This window comes from Patiria miniata, unplaced genomic scaffold (genome assembly GCF_015706575.1).
Source record: "Patiria miniata isolate m_02_andy unplaced genomic scaffold, ASM1570657v1 HiC_scaffold_17, whole genome shotgun sequence".
NCBI classification, from domain to species: Eukaryota; Metazoa; Echinodermata; class Asteroidea; order Valvatida; family Asterinidae; genus Patiria; species Patiria miniata.
In genome coordinates, this window is record NW_024037055.1 from 4,221,523 (window position 1) to 4,235,964 (window position 14,442).

Genomic DNA, 14,442 nt, shown 5'->3' on the forward strand with positions numbered 1-14,442 from the left:
AAATGAAGATTTTATTGACCACACTCTCAATCCAATATGGCCGACTCGTGAATAAGGCCCATAAGCTTGCCTTTACAAAATTGACGAGAGGTACTTTGCATGGTGAGTAATGGACCGATCCAGTAAGCATCGCCCCATGGTGTTCTGACCAATCACAGCAGTGATTTATGTCCGACGTGCGTGCACAAAAGTCCGACATGCGTGCACGCGCGTATGATGCGCGCAGAAGGAAAACGCAGCGTGGCATTGGAGCAGAGCACGTGTTAATTTGCCCACGTGCGCACTGGGCGGAGCTTACTGGATCGGTCCATTAGTGCAGCACTGACTACATGGTGTCGGCAGTCATTCGCGTGATGGTCACAGAATATGGCGGTGATGACTAGTGTGGGGTTGGGCTACTTCGGTGATGGTGATGTGCAGCATGCATGGTGGTGAAGATGAGTTGGAATGATTAGATGGGGATGCTGGTGATGGTAGCGGTCAAAGTGGTGATATACAGTGAATGACGGCTAAAGCCCGGTTCATACTTCACGCGAAAGCGAAAGCGAAGCGAAATTCGTGATGTCAACAATACATTCGAAGCGCGTCTACCATTGTTGACGACATGAATTTCGCTTCGCACAAGCTTTCGCGTGAAGTATGAACCGGGCTTTATTAAGAATTAGGATAATGACGATAGTTCGAATGATGATGAATGGGGAGGGGGTGAAGTGCCGTGGCCTCGAGGTTAGTAAAAGTTCTGTGGGGTATTCTGCAGGTTGTGGGTTCGAGTCCAGCCTGGGGTTGTGGTATACGTGTGTCCTCAGGCCAGGCACTTTGTTACTACTTTCTTCTCCCCAACCGGCCAGGAGTGAATGGGTACCCGTGCAGATGGTTATACTATATGACTGAGTTTTTAGCTCATTGTTTTACGCCGAAATGCCAGCACCTCGAGCTTGTATATCGGACAGGTAGGCTACTATACTGAGATGGTCTGTGGAATATTTCATGGGTCCATGCAAGCAGCAGGGGGTAATGATGTAGCGCCCTGAGCACCAATACTGATGGACATGTGCGCTTCATAAATACGCCCAAGGTAGCGATATTGTGATATAAAAGACGAAGGCGATGGTGGAGATGAAAATTATGATGATAAATAAGCCTATAGGTGGTTAAATTGCGGTACCCGCTGCTACACTAGATGCGAACCAGCCAACCCATCTTGCAAGCTCGGTGGTCAGTTGTAAGACGTCTACGTCTGCACTAGATCAGGCAGGAGGTCATGGGTTCGAGACAGTTCGAGTCCCACCCATGCAGGTGATTTTTTTTCCAAGCTTTCACTCGGGAGGTAACACACTGAGTATATACAGTGTTTATACGTCGGTGAAGGGCAAAACTAATATTGATTATTATGATGATGACAGACGAGCATCAAATGATATTTTGATGCTCAAGGCTTCTGAGAGCTTCAGCTTGGATTGCATGGATTATAAGTACATCATAGCTGACTAACCTCTCAGTACAGATTAACCTTTCATCCTCGCCACAGACCATGAAGCACTGGGGCCCTCGTCTGCAATGCCAATCCATCTGATATTTTAGCATCAAGCATGGACACGTGTTTAAACGTAAGTACAGATGTGAACGGAGTTAATTTTGATTTTGCTGCTAGGTTGGTTACGGTTATAGGCAAGAGAGGCTATGATAATTACCTTCTAGGCCTACTGACTACACACATACACTATAAATTGGAAAGTTACTAAAGTAGTTATCAAGATATACAAACAACGGTACACCATTTTTAGTGAAACTTGTATAGAAACATTTTCAGATATTTCAATCGGCACGTATAAAAAGGACATAATTTTCTTGCCATGAGATGCAAAACATTAATTAGTATACGCGATTACATACAACTTATCTACACAATTATGTACAAAATTATTTAAAAAAAAAAAACAGTTAACGCCCCATAAACCATAACGACAATGCATAACAACCAACCGTATTCATTAATGGCCGGAACGTCTGTGACTGTGACGGCTTCAGGGCAAGATATAATTTTGTTGTTCGATTTGACCATTTGGTTACTGAACTAAACTCTAAAACGAGTGTTCAATCCGAAATTACGGGGAGTGTAACACGTTACATTTTAAGTTTAATCCTAAACTTACAAATTTGACGATAACAGTTTATTTGATTGAATTGTAGTTTTTCACATTTCGACTGGCTGTATCCCCCCCCCCCAAAAAAAAACCAGCACGGCGCCTTTCTGCCCCTATTCACTATCGGATGTCACACCCCTTTTCCTATCAACAGGAAAGTTGTACCAAGAATGATGCATCAATACCGACGCATTATAGTCCTTACAGGTATAATATTAAATCACAAAATATGAGAAATTTTACATCACATGTATTATTGTCGTGGCACAGTTAGCATTATTATAATACAAACACTGATCGTGAGATGATAGCGAACTTCGTTACTTTGTAAGCGAAAACGTTCTGCCCTTACCGAGTTTAAGGCTTATACAGGTCTTGATGAAGTTTGTTAAGTTACCTTCTGTGGTTATCCAGCACCAAATTATATTTTGATGAGTATTTTGAACAGCTGGCATTTTCCAAACCTTGTTGGATACTGCGTTAGTAACTGGACCTCCAGGTGGTTATTCAGAGGTCTATCATCATGAATTTGCTTGAGCCGGAAGCAAATTCAGGAGACAAAAACTGGTGTTTAGAACCCCTCGATACAGAACTCTGTTTGCTAAAACCAACATGGAAACGTGTTTGCTGCCTCCAAGTGTTGAATAGGTCCGTGTTGGTGATGGAGGTGTTTTAGATAAGCATCGTTCTGGGTATATGAATTGAAGGTTTGCATGGTAAAGCCAGTAAGAGAATAGGTTTGCGGTTGCACTCTTTGACATGAAACCTTATTCGGTGAGCTTGCTTGGTTCCAAGAAAAACCGGTGGAAACTCATCGTTCCAGGCAGTATGCTCTGGCCGCCATCAGAAGGGATTCCAACGGGTGATGGGTGTGAACGAGAAGCGATTATACTGCTGGAAGAGATTATACTTGGAACTCAATGACCCCATCATTGCCGAAGGTAACACTGTTCCTGTTCATGTTGTGATTGAGTCCGCGGTGTGCGGGCGAGGCCGTTCCGTGGTTGTTGGCGGCGGCCAGCCGGCTTCCCGCCCCCTCGGACATCTTCTGCTGCTGCCTCCGTTCCTCCTGTTGCGCCAGGTATTTCGCAGCCAACTTGGTCTCCAGCTTCCGCCGGTCCCGCATGTAATATATAGTTCCTAGGACGAGGACGTTAAGAAGCAAGAGAAAGCCTCCCACCGCAATGACGACGCTGAGCTCAACTTTGAAGTTCTGCTCGGACGGTTCGTCCTGTTTTACAGGGCCCACCGGTATCTCGTTACCCTGTGATACCGCCGCCGATGCGGTGGGTACATTGTTCGGTATCTCATTGCTAGCGTCAGTGGTCCGGGGCGCCGCTGAAGTGGTCAGTGGGCCGGGATCCGAAATGGTGGTCATGCCGGTTGGTGCGGGCTGGGTGGGGGCCACGTAGTGCGGCACCACGTCGGCCGGGAACGCGCGGCTGATCTCTGGCACTAGCTCCTCCCAGAAGGAGATCTTGTGCAGCCGGTAGAAGTCTCGGATCCTCGGGGAGATTCCGATGTGGATGAACTGCTGCGAGCCGTCGTTGTACGTAGGCCAGGGATCCAGGGTCTCGTACGGGAATGCCACCTTGTAATGCCGGTGGATCTTCCTAGGAGTCTGGGGCACTGGTCTATTTGGGTTCCTTCGGGAAAAATGAAATAAATATAAAAAGTTACACGGTCTGGGTTAACCAAAGACGATACTCTCGATGTTTACTTTCTGACAGGATTTTTACAAAGAATTTTCCATTTGCCCATTGTGGTGATTCAGGCATAAATGATTTAATCAAATCAGTTGTATATACAGAATGTTTTCCCGATAATCAATACACCGTCGTGTAATACATTAATTTATAAGCCTGATCATTTTGAACTTTGTAGAAGTTTGCGGATATAATCGGACGCGATTTTACCTTAAATAGAGAAGTAGGTCTCCTCAGAACCACCTACCTAAAGATATCTAAACATTATGTAACAACGTCTCAATACATATCCGCCTTCATTTCAAAGCACAACTCCCGTGGTCTTTTTTTCTGTCTTATCTTATACTTTGGTGACCACTGAAATACAAAGCCAAAAATAGCAAAATATATGTGATATGATGTTGATCAGAGAAAACTGCTGGGCCGGGATCAGAACCTGCGCGAACCGGAATAACTCCTCTTTGCAGGAGGCCAGCCAATTAACACGTCAAAAAATTTTGGTTTATGTATTTGTTCAGGAAAGCTTATGTTAAAAAATTGTAACGAGTGTGTATAAAAGTCTAAGCGGTACAAGGTTGAAGCAATCTAAGACTGGTTGGACCCGAAACTGACGGCCCAGGGAAATTTGATGTTTGCCCCTGTAAGAACGACTGACCCTGTCTTGGCAAAGTTGGTCCAGTAAGTCATGACGGCCAGGCTGACCGAAGCGTCGCCCTTAGTGAAGTTCTCCATGAAGATACCAAGAGGGCCGGGTATCAACGGGGAACCAAAGACAAACGGCATGTCGGACAGGTGAACAGATCCTGGTAACAAATAAATCATAAATTTAGTAAAATGATTTTATCAACATTACAACAAGCAGAGTATCAGTCAAGTCGTCACAGGTCACCACAAGTCAATCATATGCCACTGAGTCTTAACTGACAGCCATTGAAACCGTAACTTAGATAATTAAAGGACTTTGTCAATATACCTTCTTTCGTGTTTCTTGTATAACCTCACTTGTGATTTGACTTTCGATTGAATTAAGATCTGGCTTGTCATTTAGACAGTCTTGCCTCAAATTCTCCACGATCAGCCAACTTTTGTGTAAACGTTGGAGTGAATGTGAAGTTATCAACACTTCGTATATATACATGGAATCATACAGCAACCCCTGCACAACAATCACTGAACTGCCAAAGAGATTCACCTGCCCATCTGGGGTGGGCGTCCATCTTGGAGCGGTGGCCGAAGGTGTAGAGGTACGTGTCCAGTCCCATCACTTCGGCAATCTTGAGTGACCTGATGGCCGGGGTCACCCAGAGGTCATCGGTGATGATGTCAATGGCGCTCTCGCTCAGCGTGAAAGGGTTGCCCTCTCCGCCGCCCCAGTCGATGTACTCGTAGTAGATTGCCTTCTTGATGACGTTACTGGCATTTTTTTTGGGGGGGGGAGGCAATAATTGAGATTATAGAATTAATGTTCCTCCAAAGCTAAGTTGTTGGCTTACAGTCTCAATGGAATACACATCTTAGTTGTCTTCCCATCCTAGTACACCGCTAACGGTAGCCAGGCCAAACAACAAGATGAGTGAAATGAATTGTACAGTCTAGAAATTTAGGGACTATGGATCCCATAAATTCCGAGCATACATTTTACGTGCACGCATTAGCTTAAAATGAGCCACGTGAGATATGCTCAGAATATCTAGCACCAGAGTGCCGAAATTTCCAAGGCTGGATATATTTCATGCATAGCGCCCTCTGCCGCTGAAGCAGCTTAAGCGCTCCGGACCAGCATGTGTTATCTGAATCTCAATCTGGATGAGGTTGGCAAAGCATCCATCAGAAAACATCAACCAACTTGTTGGATTAGTTTGGGGCATGGAGCTGGACGTATTTTCAACAGATTTGGAACCACTGAACAATTTGAGAAGTTCCGCTCTAAACGTTCAGTGAGATGTTTTCCCAGATTCAATGCTACCAGGTGGGAGACCATTCCTATCCTTGATTGTCATGGGGAAGAAACTGTTGTTGAAGGTTCTGGTTCTAGCATTATTGATTCAGTTTGTGTTTATGTCCCCGGGTTAGGCAACAAAATCCTGGAGTAGTCTTTGTTTCCGAATGGGAGCAACCTGTAATACCTACCCAGCATGCATATTGCTACCGTAGTTGTTCTGCACGAACCCGTCCAGGATGTGATTGAAGACCTCGGGGTCCAGCTTACCAGCCCCGTCCGCGTCCTCGCCGACGTACATGAACCCCTCGCTCCTGGTCACTCCCGTCATGTAGGAGCAGCCGGCGCAGCTCATCTTCCTCTGGCCGCGGGAGATTTCTTGGAACAGCACGGCGGGGTGGTCCTCGAGCACGCCGCCGTCCACCGTCGGGGCGAAGGCGTTGTAGTAGAGCGGGGCCTCTACGTCCAGGAGCTGGAACTCCTCGGCTCGGACCTGAAGCGGAAACGTAGAGCCGCACTGTAAATGTACTAAGGCAGAGGAGCTTGGAAAATAGATTTAACCAGAGGTTTGAAGACGACCGATTGAAGTCGATGCTGTGGTCTATAATCGTCCCCTTTCCCTCCAGGAATTTGCGAAATATTATTTAATAGAGGGAAGGAAAACCAGCAAGGGAAAGAGCCTCCATGCATGCGTCAAAGGTCGAGCCATAACCCCTCCCCACCCTCACTTCACCAATTTGCAAAAAACGGCCGGTCGGTCAGCCTCGTGGTACGACACATTCTGGATACACAACTGTATTCTTGGCCCCCCCCCCGAAAGTTTTGTAATAACCAATGCATGACACAATACGACCTCGCCAGATACTACAATCACGAATGATCCTCTCATAAGCTCTCATCGGTGACTTGGCGACCCAGAGCCAACACTCTTCTGCGTGCGTATTAATGTACATGAACTGATCATGGCGCTGAAACTACCCATAATGTTTTGTATAATGCGTTTCTTCACAAATTTTTGTGAAAGAGATTAATTAGCAGTCACCAGGGCCATTGGATAAAAAGGCGTTGGTACGAGTGAAGGCTACATGTATGGCTGAGGCATACCTGTCGTAAGCAGTCCACTATTTGGTAGGTGGTTGGTGCTTCGCAGCCTATCTCGGTGGCCGCCATCTTGGCGAACTTGCGAGGTTCTCTCGTGATTGCCCACGGGGCAATGGCTGAACCACTGTGCGCTATGACTCCAGATATAAGACCTGTGAAGTTAAAAAAGTTATAATCAGAAAAAAACATTTACAATTAAAGCTGCAAACCGTGATTGAAGTTTTAAAGATGTTATACCATTATTGCCGCTACAGTTTCATGTGAAAAGGGCTTAATTAGGCTTCTCGGACGCATTTTTCATCCATAGTATCTGATAGAACGTCACTGGCTCAAAGTGATTGACGTCTCTGTACTTTTGGTGTCAACGTTTTCCAATATTAAATATTCAACCAGGAAAAAAGCAAATATCGTTTAACTGTGACGTTTAAATGTTAGGACTCTTCAGTGGTAACATATTATTTTACAATGGGATGACAAATCAGGCAGCTTTTGTTAACCTAACTGCTCTGAAAGCCAGAAAAGCCCAGAAACTATTATCCATTGTCAAAAAAACACAGAACTATCGAATTTATCATAATTCTAAAACAGAGGTATACCTGAAGTCATATTTGACACCATCAAAATTCCAGCACACGCTGCTCCTGAGCCGACGCCAAACACAGTCACGCGACGGGGATCTCCACCAAAACTCTAGGCCAAAAGAAGGGGAAAAACAGAGATTAACGTTTCAAACGTCTGCAAGTGCTGAACACAGATTACAGAAAGGAATTTCAATTCCAGAAATTGTCACCAGAAATATTCAATTTTCATCACAATTGTTGACGAGGTATTGTGGTAGTACTTATCGGGGAAATAATTTGGTCTAAGTGTTTGCTTGGATATGGTTAAACGAATAAGTTAATTTGTCAAACATTTGAGGTATGTTGTAGGAAGATCCAGGACTGAAACCCCATGTGTGAAATAGCATTTGTTTGGATTCAACAAGTATTAAAGGCTCTGCTTCTTTAGACGGTAATACGTATGTCCACCGTTTGAAAAGTGGCAGAAAGTTGATTTATCGAGAAGTTACTCCTTACAACAGCGTATATCTGAGACACTCCATGGGAAGAAACGAAGCAACCTTAATCCTGGATAATATGATTCATCGTATTGGTATAGAGAGGAACTGACCTGGATGTTCTGGTTGATCCACTTCAAGACCAGTATCTGGTCCAGCAGGCCGTAGTTTCCTCTTGCCGCCCCGTCATTTGTGCTCAGGAAACCTGTAATATACAAAAGGGCAGTGTTTGGTCTCATTATTATACAAAACACGGTGAGGATATATTGGAGCGGGGTTTCGTTGCAATAAAAATTATTGACAGACAGTAGACAGACCTCACTAGCAATACAGAGATCTCTGAGGACACTGAACGTGACCGGAACACACGAAAGGAGTCTGGCATTGACATCTACATTTTTTTTAAAAGGCCTATTGTGAAAACGCCTGACTGTTCTTACTGAACTCCATTGTACAAAAAAAGAGAACACTCAAACGTCTTCCTGGCGACTTGTGACTCATTTTATTGGGTTGAGTAGTCCTCAATACCGAGATCGTGAGGGCATAACTGTGACTATACGGCTATCCATTGTAGTAGCGTGTCAATCCCACATCCAGGGAAAGTCGCATTATTATGGCGTGTATAATTGACATTTAGTCCCAAATGGAGATATCTCTATTTCTAATGGAGAGATATCCTAGTACCCTATAGAGGAGAGATATCGCTATTAGACATAGAGACATCTGTATTAACCGAGGAAATAGAGATGTCTCTATATCTCTATTATAGAAATAGAGATATCTCTATTTTAAATACAGATTTCTCTATTAGAAACAGAGATATCTCTATTAGAAATATTGATATCTCTTTTACATAAAAAAAAATGAGATATCGCTATTAATAATAGAGATAATTTATGTACAGCCACATTTGCTGCCCTAGAGGAAAATGTCAAGTAGGCCTGCAGTTTCTAAAAGTCGAATTGATGAATACATTCTTCCACTCTAATGAACAGTTATCCTGCTGGGACAGACTAGGCCGACAATGCGCACCTATTGACATCAATATAACTCAGACATAAGTAGATCAAGCGATTGAGGGTATATGCATCGTGCGTGATGGGCCCATCTGGCCTATAATAAATACCTATAGCATAAACAAGATCGCGGTTGGGAAACATATGATGAATGACAGTTAAGTCTGCAGGATCCTAATTGACTTCATCATCTATTACACATTCGGAACATGCATTGGTCGTTAATTCGGAGCGAAGTTATGGTGACCCTCTTCTTTTTTTTTATAGCGAGGTCATTAAATATCTAGCTCCCAACGAATGAAGAAAGGAAACAAGAACTCATACTAAACAGGTAGGCCTAATGACACAAAACTGAACAATTTGAGGCAAAGGGGAAAGACGAAGCCAGGGCCTATTAAAATCGTTACAGAAGTTTGCGTGTTTCGTGCTGGGAACATTGGACTAAACAATTAATTTTTGAATAAAACCTAATTTCGGCAAATATTATATCCATGCCCCTGAACTGCATTGACAAAATGATGAGAGAGCAGTTTATTTCAAGAGTCTCACTGCTATTTCCTGCTGCCAGTGGGGGCACTTTTGCTGTAATGGGGTCGCTGTCCCTAATGTGCCACCTGCTCAAGTAGGCTATTGGTGATGTGCCAATTTTGCTAACACTTACCTAAAATTCCGAGACGGTAGTTAAAAGTGACAACAATGACGTCCCCGTAACTGGCGAGTACGCTGCCATCATACATGCTCCCCGATCCTTCCTTAAAGCCATCGCCGTGAATGAAGACCATGACCGGGTAGCCATCGACCGGCGGGCCCGTGTCGTCCCCCATGGGTTCCTCGGCACCGCCGCGGTCACCGCCCTCTTGGTCGCCGGTACCTCCGGGCTGGTCCGCGGGTTGCTCCTCGGCCTCCGAGCCCTGCTGGCTCCAGCTGCCGGCCTCACTCCACGTCTCGGCGTCCCAAGAGCCCGCCGGGTCCTCGCTGCCGGTCACCGGGGGCGCGTCGCCGGCGAAACTGACGCTTCCTTCTGTGTCTGTTTCGGTTCCATCGCCATCTCTTGGTTTCATTTCTGTAAAATATGTATTCGTTAAAGAAACATTCAGTTGAATAAAAACAGCCTGTTGATCCTAATCCAGGCTCTCATGTAGACTTCAGGTTTGTACGTTAGGTCTAGCTATAGCAATTAAATCACGAGCCATAAAGTCTCCATTCAAGTGGCAAGTTTTTGAAATGTAATTTTCTTTGTCCATTTGCTGTTTTTGCAATCAACTTCTGATTGACTCGACTCAAACTCTGAAACACTGTCATTCCTGTCCTCGAAAGAAGGTGACACTTTTTATATTTTAAGCTTTATACGAGTAATGTGTCTTGCTTAAGAAAACGAGCTTCAAAGTTTCTCGGATGAATTTAAATCAACACTTTCACATTTCCCCCTCACTCTCCAGTACTTCAGCTTACTGGCCAATTCAGAAGCACTAAAAGTTAATCTTTGATCAGTGGCTATTATAATTTGCTTAGACCTATATTTTAAAACATCGGATTTTGTTTTTAATAAGGGAATAAATGTGTGCTTGGCCGGTTTAAAATAATCTGTTTAAGACCGGTTGGAGTCTTGATGATGATAATTACCCGAGCCGAAATATCAATATCGGTATAAAAATATCAAAACTTTTCGGTCCAAAAGTCAAAAAGGTCCACAATTATCAATTTCCAACGATTTTGTTTTTGGAACATCCTCTAGCAGTATTATGAATTATCCCACTCGCGAGTATGGAGATTGGCGCGCGCGTCGCGCGTACTGCGCGATGTGGCGCAGAACGCAGCTGTGCCGGTGTATTGTGCATTTAGGACTACGAAATACTGACTCACTGGTAGTATTGCGCATGCCTACGTGAGCATTGTGACCGTTCAACCAATATAACAGTGAAATGCGCCGGATTCCACAGGAGTTCAAATTTCATGCGACACTGGAAAAGTGTTTAAGACCAGGCAGCCGGCCTTTATCGATCGTTTAAAACCGGTCACGTGACGGGCTCTCGACCAACATGAATGGCTAAACTGTCTTAAGTTTTTATGAATGGCTCATGTTGGTAATAGTCTGTATTTAACTTACAATTTAAGACATTTAATCCATTGTTCTTACCGCCATCTAAAATCGAATCTGGGTATCCGAATCCCCGTACCCTAAACGTGTATTAAATGCAAAGGGAGCATGGTCATTGTTTGACAAAAAGGGGCAGAATTCAATGACAAAAAAACAATCGCAGAATGAAAATTCAATAGTACTACTCCTCATTCGTCTTCTGATTTAATTAGGTGCAAATGTCATTCTCCAGACAGTGTTCTCTCTCCGTTGTTCATGCGTAGCATACCACGGCTGAGGAGAATATATAGCATCGGGCAGAAGAGCATAATTCACGTCCCAGATAAGACATTATGAGATTTATTGATCCGGCAACTCAGCAGTCACGCAGCCGGCTCGACGTGCACGATCCCGGAACGGTCCCACGCCGGGCAGAACATTCTAATCTTTCAATCAATTCATGCAGCTGCAGGCAACATTGTCATAAGAAATGTAAGACTTTTTCCTGGAGTAGGTGTTGAAATGTGAGCAATACCTGACAATTGCCGTGATTATAAAGAGTGTGGCTATGGATTTTCCTTCAGGTTTTTTTGTTCAAGACGATATTAGGATGTAATAACAAACTATAATACGAGCCGACATCATTCAGAAGCAAGTCCATCTGCACCACAAGCAATTGACAAGTAGTAGACAAAGCGGTAAGAAACAACAGCTATTTAAACAGCGTCAGTAGAAAAAAACCAGCATCATTTGCAACAACATCAGCAGAAACAGTTTGAGCGATCGAGAGAAGATATTTCAGTAAGCAGCTGCAGTAGTAAAGATCTGCTACTGATACAGCAGCAGCTGTATAGCAGCATTAGCAGCAACATTGAGCAGCAACAGCAGCAACACTGCCAGGACAGCAAACGCAGCAATAAGCAGGTGACACAACAGCAATCAAACAACAGCAGCAGCAGTATAACAACAGCAAAAAAACCTGCAGCGCAAGAAGAAACTTCAGTAAGCATCTGCAGCAGCAAAGGAGGGGGTAACAGCAACTACCAAGTCGGCAGTTGAAACAGCAGCAAACGAAACAGCATTAGCAGCAACAACAGCAGCATCAACATAAAAAAAAACACTGCAAGGCCAGAATAAGCAGCTGACACAGCAGCAAACAGGAAGCGACACCAAGAACAACAGCAGCAGTATATAATAATAACAACAGCAAAAACATCTTCAGCGAGAGAGGACATTTCAGTACGCAGCTGCAGCAGCGGAGGGGTAAAAGCGACTACAATATCAACAGTGGAAACAGCAGCAAATGCAACAGCAATAGTAGTATTAACAGCAGCTATTAAGCAGCTATAGCAAAAGGAACAACATTAGCAGCAATATCAGCAGCAACACCAGCGACAACAGCAGCACAAGCAGCAACAAGCAGCTCACGCAGCAGCAAACAATAAGCAACATGCACTAACACCTACAACAACAGCAGCAGTAGTGTAAAATGCATAGGCAGTTAGCAACTCTAAACAGCAGTAACAGCATGCTGCATCGTAGGTCTACATAGCAGCTGGCAGCAGCTGCAGCAGATACAGTATTGGTTACAGAGTTAAACAGCAGTAGCAACAAGAAGCAAGAAACGGTAAAGTTGAGCAACAACAGAAGCAGGCAAATCACATGTGCTAGCGCCTTTAGCACAATAACCTGACATGGTTTGTATTGTGCATATCAACAATTTACCTTTTTTCAAACATTATTCGTATAACATTACGAATCTTAACCTGCATTTTCAAATTCAACCAATTATGTATAAATTTACATCTTTACGGGATGTCGAAGGGTTACAGCGCCACCTAGAGTTGAACGCGTGCAAAATCAAACCTGCCACTCAGTTCGAGAAACTGAAGAAGAAAAAAAATAAATCCTGATTGAACACTTCTCCCTTTCCTTTGCTATACCCCCACGACTCTATATAGGCACCTCTTTCGGATTCTATCTCCGAAAACTTGGCGCCTTTCTCCTGGAATTAAAATGTTGCAAATTTTACAACACTACCAAGACCCAATTCAAGCATATAGTTTAACCACAATTCTTCATCGTCGCAGCAAATCTTGAGTCTAAAGTAGACGCAAAAGTGTATTTCCTTGCGGAAGAGATATGTGCATCACTTCGTAAGACGACAAATGGGTGCGGCCGGGACATCAGCCTTACAGAAATTGTGGGCATGATGTTAAAATATTGGCACCGAAATAGCCAACGCAGTCTATTCCTCAAAAGTCCTCGTAAGTCAATCAAAAGTAAGCCATCCAGTCTCATGTCAAGTGAAAAGCCTAACCAAATAGCTGCAAATCTGGATTTGTATTCTTTCTTGTTGACAACAACATTCGAGAAATACGATGCAAGACTGCATTCATTTTGTCGCGCATAGAAACACAGCATGCGAGCCAGCTAGCCTCAGATAGGTCCGGAGAGAGACTGGCCTGATTTACCAACTAAAATGATCAGTTAATATTAATTTCCCTTTCTGGTATCGCTGAGTTCAACAATTAATTTGGTTACTACACATGAGTTCCGAACGTGTCATGTTTGATGCAGGCAAACTAAGCCCTTGCGTTGGACCTGGTAAAGAGTTTGGTGTTTTGTTGCATGTGACTGATGTTGTTCCAGTTGTTACACCGTGTCGTTTTTGAGTCATTTCATGCCCTGGAGAATTTGGTTCTTCCTGAACCGAAATGTGAGCCAAGTGCAAGTGCATCACCGCAATAACGCCTCTAGGCAGGTGCTTTCCTGTCCATTTTGACAATCCGTGACCTGATTTGACAACCGAGATTTGTGCATTATAGAAATGAAGTCTTTGGCTGTTTTCCTTCAATTGGAATTCTTGGCACACACATCCAGCAATCACTCTCCCCAACTCTGGACTGATTTCCTGCACTTTTAGTATTGACGTGCCATGCACAACATCTTTGAGACCTTGCACTCTGGAATGATGATCCTCAGCGAGTGATTTTACTTTATAAAGACAGACAGCAAGGGCTGGCTTATTTGGTGTTATGTTGCAAGAGCATGCATGTTTGGATCAATTCTGTCAAAAATCACGAGTAGGTCGCAATAGGCGCCCCACACTTAGAAGTCACGAACAAGCAGGGCTTGGACATTTTGCTTTGAGATAATCATGGATTGTCATTCGCTATTCAAGAAATACCACACCTGTGAAAAAAATTTAGAAATGTACAGCTTCATTTGTGTGTTAGTTTACGTGGTTCAGTCTATTTCGTTGCTATATATTTCAGAACCATAAGTAACGAACACACTAATACATTTGGTTTAGGCCCTATAAACCATAGGCGATAACTTTACTTGAAATGAGTAAAATAAAGGTACTTGGTCTCAAAATAGGATTTACAAAGGAAGTAT

General features: G+C 43.8%; 1 protein-coding gene across 1 annotated transcript; it reads right to left on the reverse strand.

The window, feature by feature from the left end:
* Window positions 1-661: 661 nt before the first annotated feature.
* On the reverse strand, window positions 662-10,024 carry LOC119723541 (neuroligin-3-like). Its single transcript, XM_038194246.1, has 8 exons — window positions 9,625-10,024; window positions 8,061-8,152; window positions 7,487-7,580; window positions 6,894-7,042; window positions 5,981-6,282; window positions 5,043-5,263; window positions 4,506-4,653; window positions 662-3,790 (listed from the first exon to the last, which is right to left on the reverse strand). Exons 1-8 carry the CDS (start codon window positions 10,022-10,024, stop codon window positions 3,049-3,051), a joined length of 2,148 nt encoding a protein of 715 aa, XP_038050174.1. The 3' UTR covers window positions 662-3,048.
* Between the last annotated feature and the right edge of the window lie 4,418 nt (window positions 10,025-14,442).

Excerpts from the sequence above, each read along its gene's own strand:
- LOC119723541 (XM_038194246.1), bottom strand. The coding sequence starts at position 10,024 with ATGAAACCAAGAGATGGCGATGGAACCGAAACAGACACAGAAGGAAGC. Across the intron at positions 5,264-5,980 it reads GGTAGCAATATGCATGCTGG|TAACGTCATCAAGAAGGCAA; the intron begins GTAGGTATTACA and ends AAAAAATGCCAG. Across the intron at positions 4,654-5,042 it reads CGCCCACCCCAGATGGGCAG|GATCTGTTCACCTGTCCGAC; the intron begins GTGAATCTCTTT and ends ATTTGTTACCAG.